We start from the raw sequence: 7,695 nt of genomic DNA on the forward strand, positions 1-7,695 counted from the left end.
ATAGGTACTGTTATGATTATTCATTATTCATTACTTACTCTTCATTATTCATCACACATTCACTCTCACTTTTACATTCACGCACTCATATCTCTCAGTTTTCGCATTAATCATACCCTCTGCCTTCAAGACACTGACTTAGGCATCGGAGGGGTCACGCCGAAAACACTTTCGGCGCCCCTTGACCTAGTTGTTGCTTGCGCAGATTTCATTGATACCCGACCCGACCTACTCTATAAAAGAATTGGAGGATCCATTCTACCAGACCGAACCCGAGGTAAAATTTCGACATCATCAGCTTCCTAAAAATCTCCTATGGTAGATTGTGTCAGTCTATTGACATTGTATGTTCTATTGTGTAAGCTGTAAAAGAGGTAGTGTGGAGACACTAAATTTTAATTTAATGGGTAAGACCAGTCTCTCGTGGAGACATCACCAACAGGAAGGAAGGATAAGAGTACTGGCTTCTGGGTGATATGAGACTATGAGAATACCAATAATAAAAATATAAGATACTTGTGAGCTTCACAATCTGACTCATTAACACCAAATAGGTGTAGCCCCTCGTATCCATCCATAGCCTAGTGTGAGTCTCTATATTACCATATAATTTATATCATACATATATATATATATATATATATATATATGTGCATGCATATTTCTTAGCTTTTTAATTATTTATACATATTTAATTTAGTTTTATGTATAAAGTATCACTTTCATTTTTCTTTATTTTATGTATGAGACATGCATGAAATAAGCTCAAGTTTATGTGAGCGGTGCTTACATATATAAGTTCACATGATGATTGCTCATCAAAACTCATATAGCAACCATCATGTGCACTTATGTATGCACCGGCTGATGTGGTGTTCACCTATTGAACGTAAAAGATTCACGTCTGCGGTCCTCACATAAATATGCATGCGTGCACATGATGATTGTTCACCATATCAAACTTTATGTTATGTACATATATATATATATATATATATATATATATATTGATACCCCAGAAGGAGATTAGCTCAGCTCATTGATGACCCTAAGCTCCAAAGACTATTATTTGACAAGCTACGATGGGGACAGGAAGCTCGGCCTCGGCAGCTCGGGAGCTCGACCAAGTTTCCACACCATGATTCCCAGCTCGGGTCGGGAGCTCAGCCCGGGAGCTCAGGAGCTCGGCCAAGTTTCGACACCATGATTCCCAGCTCGGGTCGGGAGCTCGGAAGCTCGGCCAAGCTTCCACACCATGATTCCCAGCTCGGGTCGGGAGCTCAGCCCGGGAGTTCGGCAGCTCGGTAGCTAGGCCAAGTTTCCACACCATGATTCCCAGCTCAGGTCGGGAATTCAGCTCGGGAGTTTGAGGAGCTCAGCTCAGCCCTGATATCAGTAGGGAGTTAGCTTAGTAGATTGGTTTGGCAACCTTGGTGAGCTAGCTGAGATGTTAGGATCGGTGTTAAAGGTGAGTTCAGGGGTTCCGCAATGACTCATTCATCCCTTTCCCTATGACTCCAGGGAGAGCAGCAATATAGAATCCTAAGGATGACAGTTCGACTCGGATAAAATGTACATATCAATATTTCCTTTATCAGATGAGGTTCAGACGAGATCTCTGCCTATATATTCGGGATCGTGATCCCGGGATTCTCGGGTTCCTGATAAGGAAGGTAGGCGTAAGATCCGGAGCCCTCTCCTATAAATACCAGGTTTCTTTTCATTATTTAGATCCCAATTTTTCACTCGTGTGCACACATCACTCTCTATATTTTGCTATCCTAGCATCTGACTTGAGCGTCGGAGGGGATACGCCGGAACACCTTTCGGCCCCCCCTTAACACTCTTGTTCGTGATTTCAGGCCAACAGTAGCTCATCATTCATTGGAGGAGTTTCGTTAGCTCATCCAAAGAGATCACATTATTGAGGTACTTCAATTGGCGTCGTCTGTGGGAAATTTTAAGCTAAGGCATAGATATGTCGGGAAGGGGAAGAGGGAATGTGGCGGACATGACTATAGATCAGCTCAGCCAGTTCATCACTCAAACGGTGCAAGCGGCCATGGGTCAGAATCCACCACCTCCCCCCCCCCTCCACCCGTAGGTCAACCAAACCCAATGGATGCGGTGTGGGAAGAGATCAGGAGACTGGGTCGGAAAGTCGGAGGTCGACCTGGGCCTATACAGAGAGAAAGTCCTTTTGCTCGGGCTATTCTAAATGAAGAACTCCTTGCAAATTTTAAGCAGCCTACTTTATGGGAGTATGATGGGAGCTCAGATTCGGAGGAGCATTTGGGATGATTTGAAAATGCAGCTCTGTTACATAGATATTCGGATGCAATTATGAGTCGGGTTTTTCTCACTACTCTGGTAAGATCAGCTCAACAGTGGTTCAACCTCCTACAACCTGGTAGTATTCGGAGTTTTAATGACTTCAGTTAAGCTTTTCTACACCAATATGCGAGTAGCAAGAAATATTTGAAGACTTCTCTTAGTTTGTTTAATCTGAAGCAAGCTGAGGTGGAACCCTTGCGTGAGTATGTTTAGCGCTTTAACACAGCAGCTCTGGAAGTACCTGCTGCCACTGCTGACACCTTGGTGAATTCTTTCACTCAAGGGTTGAGGGGAGGGGAGTTTTTTAAATCATTGGTTAAGAAGCATCCTTTGACTTATGATAAGCTCCTTAGCCGAGCTGAAAAGTATGTGAATTTGGAGGATGCACAGAGACAAAGAAAATAGGAAGGAACGTCTCGAAGTAAGTCAGGAAGTAAATCAGGAGTAAAGGCGGAAGGTAGAGTGGAAGTTGGGACAAAGAGTGAAGCCGAAGAATCAAGCAAAGGAAAAGAGCCTTATCCTTATGTACCTCTTTCAGTGAGCTTGGAAAAAGCGATGCAGGTATGTGAGGAAAGACAAGTGCTTGCGAGACCCCGGAATGCTGAAAGAGGCCCGCGGTTTCCTCCGTCTAATAAATTCTGTGATTTTCATCAAGAATATGGACATTTCACTAATGACTGCCAGAGGCTAGGGGAGGAGGTGCAAAGAATTATTTCTGAGGATGCTCGAATTCGGGCTGAGCTGACTCGGAGAGCAAACCCTCCTCGTCAAGGCCAATCTCCTCAATGGAGGAACAATGGAAATGAAGCAAGGGGAAACCAACCTGATCCTCAAAAAAGAGCTCCGCGAAATGGTCAGGAAGATAGAGTTGAGCAAATTGCAAATCACCCTCATAGGGGCATGATCAATATGATTTCAGAAGGCACTACGGATGGAGATTCAGGAAGGGCTCGCAAAGCCCATGGGCGCAGGTTGGAAAATTTCGAGGTAAGTGCTCAGCTCGGCTGTCCCGCTGATCCGAACATCAGTTTTGGAAGGGAAGATTTAAAGGATGTGGTGATACCTCATAATGATCCTTTATTAGTCACATTTACCATAGCTAATTATGATGTGGCTCGCATCTTTGTGGATACTGGGAGCTCAGTGAACATTATCTTCAAAGAAACCCTTGACCAGATGAAATTGGAAGGATTTGAGTTGGACCCAATCACCACGGCGTTGTATGAATTCACGGGCCATGCTTTGCAACCCCTGGGACAAATTGTGCTCCCATTGTCTCTTGGAAGTGGAGAGCAGAGAATAACCAAGATGGCTTGCTTCACAGTGGTGGATGCACCATCCTCTTTCAATGGAATCTTGGGACGCCTTTCCCTAACGATTTCCGAGCTGTGGCTTCCACTTACCACCAGAAGTTGAAGTTCCCAAGCGTAAAAGAAGTGGGGGTTGTTCGGGGTGATCAAAAGGCATCTCGGTTATTCTATGTGAACGAAGTAAAGGTTGATGCAAAGAGAAGTAGGAGGGAGGTAGGAATGGTTTCAATAAGCCGGGCACCAAGAGTGTTTGGTCAAAAAGTGTTTTTGGTGTCTGAAGAAGGTCATGAGAAGGTTGAGTTAAGTCCGGGAGCTCATATTGTGAAGTTAGCTGTAGATCTCAGCTCCTCAGTGAAGCAAAGTGTAGTGACCCTACCCAGATCCACTACCTAATCAGAGTTAAGAGCATAATTAAACATGCATTAAATAAATCGCTACGGAAGACTTAAATAAAAACAGATCGGCAGAATACAATAGGTTAAACAAATTCGATTTATACAACCAAATCGAATAAATAGCCTAAAGGCAAAACCTACAGCTAATACTGCGGTCTTCGCTGGTCACTGGCTACTCCAAGATTCGGGTGCTCAATCCTGCACCTACACCTGCCCCGTCGAATGGGGTGTCCAGATACACAAAAAGACTGGACGTGAGAGCTAAGCTCAATACGAAAGCACTGGGTAAAACATACAAATATGATGCATGCAAATGATAGGATATCCATATCTGGGATAACTGTATATAACTGCTCAGTAATGGCGCCTAGGATATGAGTGGTACAACCCGGGGAGCAAACCCTGTCGACACTGCTCACTCCTATAGGACATGGACTGTGTCCCCCGATGCTAGCCACCCATGACCCGTCAGTCACTGAGCACTAGACATCAACCGTCCAGACAAGGCTGAGCGACCCTACGTGGCTCATCTCACAAGATGGACAGGCAAAATATGATATGCACATGCTGCATAATAAATGACATACAAAATGCAACATATAAGCATGCAAAACCCGCTGGCAATCTCAGTCTGTTCTTGCGTACCTTTCTACAGGCAGTTCCTAGCAGTACCACTCTAGGTTCCAAGCCTACATCAGCTCTACAATGCAAATACTCATGCATCATTCATTAAGCTTTAAAAGCCTTAACTAAGCTATTGCCTACTCCTAAATAATTTAAGGAGACCATAGCTATACCTGCGTCCGTCGTTAGCCCGTTGATGGCGACTATCTCGCAACTAGGGGTACACCCCTACTGCAGCTCCACAGCCTTGAGCACTGCTCCGCTACTATGTCAGACACTGTCCGACTATACTAAAATATGTTCCTTACTCCAAATCTAAAATAAGAGTAACCAAAGCCCTAAAATAGAGCCACGAGGGCGAAGGAGAGGAATTCGGTGCGCTTTGAAATGAAGCCCTCGCACCTATATTTATAGACAACGATCGGAAGTTCCGTTCCCTGATCGGAAGCTCCGAACGTGCAGATCGGAAGCTCCGTTCCTCCGATCGGAAGCTCCGATGCCAGGTGTCAATCTTAACCACATGCAACCATACACCTGTCACCGACAGCCGATCGGAAGCTCCGATCGCTGATCGGAAGATCCGATCTCCTTGCTTCCGATGTGGTTCCGATTTGGTTCCGATGTCACCAAGATCGGAAGCTCCGATCCTGGATCGGTGGTTCCGATCCTACTCGAGTCTTGGGTCCTCTAAGCCATTTTCGAGTGTCCTGGATCCATTTCTGAACTCCGTTAACCCTTCTGGAATTTCCTTAATAATGTTTTACTTAATCTAAACATGATTACATGATTAATATACTCATAAATCATCAATTCTGGATACGGGTTACTACATTCTCCCCCCCCCCCCCTTAAAAGATTTCGTCCTCGAAATCTAGGGTAGAACATCGAGAACGTACAAGAAACCTTGGCTCGAGTGTCTGGTCAAAATATCCTCCGACACACTCAGACTCCCGTCGAATTCTCTGCAAACTTCATTAATGCTGAACCGCATTTACATTTTCCCAGCTTAAAATTTCTGCGCTACTGGTCGACAATCGAACTTCCTTAACGCTAGCGTATCGTAACACTGATACACCTTTCACTCGGACCACGATCTTCCTGACCACAAAGGATACAATACCCGCTTGATCAATATCATCGTCCGAAAGTAATTTTAGACTAACGAAGACCAAGTCATAACTTGACTGGTTTACGACATTCGTCGAATTACTTATCGAATCTAACCATCTAATGGTTCCAAAATTTCTCGGTGCTCAACACCTCTAATCAGGAAACACTATTCCCAACACTATGCCAACACAACAAAGCTCAAATTCTCCTCAAGAGAATCTAGTTGCTCAAGTCTTTACTTCAACGTAACTGCTCACAATGTTCCCTAGACTGGTTACCCTCCTCACTCTCCCTGAAGCACAACCGGCTTCCCAAGAAATACTGGGAACTTAAACCATCATGTCTAGTACATTCTGTTGTCCACGTTTCTCAGTATAATCTCAACAATGTGCTCTGATGAAACTATCATCGATCATTAATAATGACACTAAGTCATCTTTTAGCCATTGGCCTGCGAAGTCACGCATACATTGCAATAGAAGTCATCACGCCGTTGATGATCTACATCACCTCGATCATAGGTTATTCACCTCATGAATTTCAATCGATAGACATCCTCTGGTTAGTTATACATACTCGCAACCACTGTACACACATCAATACTAAGGCAAGCTCCCACCAATATGCTTGACTGGGACATTCCACAGTGCACAGACATATGGAAACGCTTTCTATTCCGTCTCAAAACTCGACAGTTATTGCACCTGGTATAACTCAACTCAGAGTCTCTGATAATACCATCAGCTCATACCAACCTCCGAAGGTTGAACATACTGGTCCTGGAACTAAATCCCGACGGATTCCCAATAGTCAAATCGCTCCCTTGCTGAACGCATCATCCTTAGCACTGAAAAGACGAAGATTCCTGATGAACACGTCATCCCTGGAATATCGCAATTCGCTTTTTACCAAATTACTTGTCACCTAACACACATCCGACTATCGTCAATTGCTAAAGCGCAATATCCTTGACAAATAGTCCGCACGGATGTGACTCACGGCTTGAAAAGAACAAACCTGATCCGTCACGATCTTGCGAAATCTTCAATTCCCACAACAATCTTGTTGGCTACTAAGTTGAAATTATACTATCTCTGTCATTTCAGAGACATCGTTCATCACACACTAGAAGGCTAGTGGCACCTCCTGCTAGATCTCAAGGATCAGATCCTAGCTAATGTCACATAGATCAGATAACTGATGTTTCTTTGCAAATGTCCATTAGCATTTCAAACTACTCGTCGGATCCAACCACAACGGTACACATAGATGCCCTCACTTAACCGAAATGTCCGGTCAACAATCTTCACTATTGTTGTTCAATGGAAAACTCTCACAATCAAACAACAACATGATCCTTTCCTGACCTATTGCTATCACTAAGCAATTGATTGAATCGATATCAGCTTCTTTCTTAACAAGAATGCACCATACTGGAAACTACCAACTTCCTTGCTTGTCTCCACTGTCAAGTTAGCACCTAACTTGATCATACAAGTCCACTTGCAATCGTTCCCGATTACAGCAATCCCAGAAGATTCATCTCTGGTGATCATTGAGACTAAATAACTCAAATCTCCGATTTCTCTGAGATGGTATTCAGTACTCTTCCCATGAGCATTACTCGACAAAATACTATCCCAAGTATTTCTTACTTGCTACATCCTGATCAACCCTGATTGGATCAACCAATCGAATTCGTCGATCTACTTAAGCTCGCACACATCTGGTCAGATGACCACTGATCATTCAACCTGCATGGCTCGGTCAATAACTATGACTCAGCTGCCACAAAGAACCATTTCCAAACGGTGTCAGATCATAGTACCTAAGTAGTTTACTTGGCACAAGTCCTGCGCCTTTTCAGCACTACTTACCGCTGCTTCGTATTTTGAACTTAATCATCCTAACTCTGACAGAGT

General features: G+C 44.0%; 1 protein-coding gene across 1 annotated transcript; it reads left to right on the forward strand.

Moving 5' to 3' along the window:
* The first annotated feature begins 1,978 nt into the window (after window positions 1-1,978).
* On the forward strand, window positions 1,979-3,750 carry LOC140879287 (uncharacterized). The gene is made up of 2 exons (XM_073282965.1): window positions 1,979-2,066; window positions 2,765-3,750. The coding sequence occupies exons 1-2, from the start codon at window positions 1,979-1,981 to the stop codon at window positions 3,748-3,750; spliced, it is 1,074 nt and encodes a 357-aa protein (XP_073139066.1).
* Window positions 3,751-7,695: the final 3,945 nt, after the last annotated feature.

Source organism: Henckelia pumila, chromosome 2, assembly GCF_033568475.1.
Source record: "Henckelia pumila isolate YLH828 chromosome 2, ASM3356847v2, whole genome shotgun sequence".
NCBI lineage: Eukaryota > Viridiplantae > Streptophyta > Magnoliopsida > Lamiales > Gesneriaceae > Henckelia > Henckelia pumila.

Excerpts from the sequence above, each read along its gene's own strand:
- LOC140879287 (XM_073282965.1), top strand. The coding sequence starts at position 1,979 with ATGTCGGGAAGGGGAAGAGGGAATGTGGCGGACATGACTATAGATCAG. Across the intron at positions 2,067-2,764 it reads AACGGTGCAAGCGGCCATGG|GAAGTAAATCAGGAGTAAAG; the intron begins GTCAGAATCCAC and ends GAAGTAAGTCAG.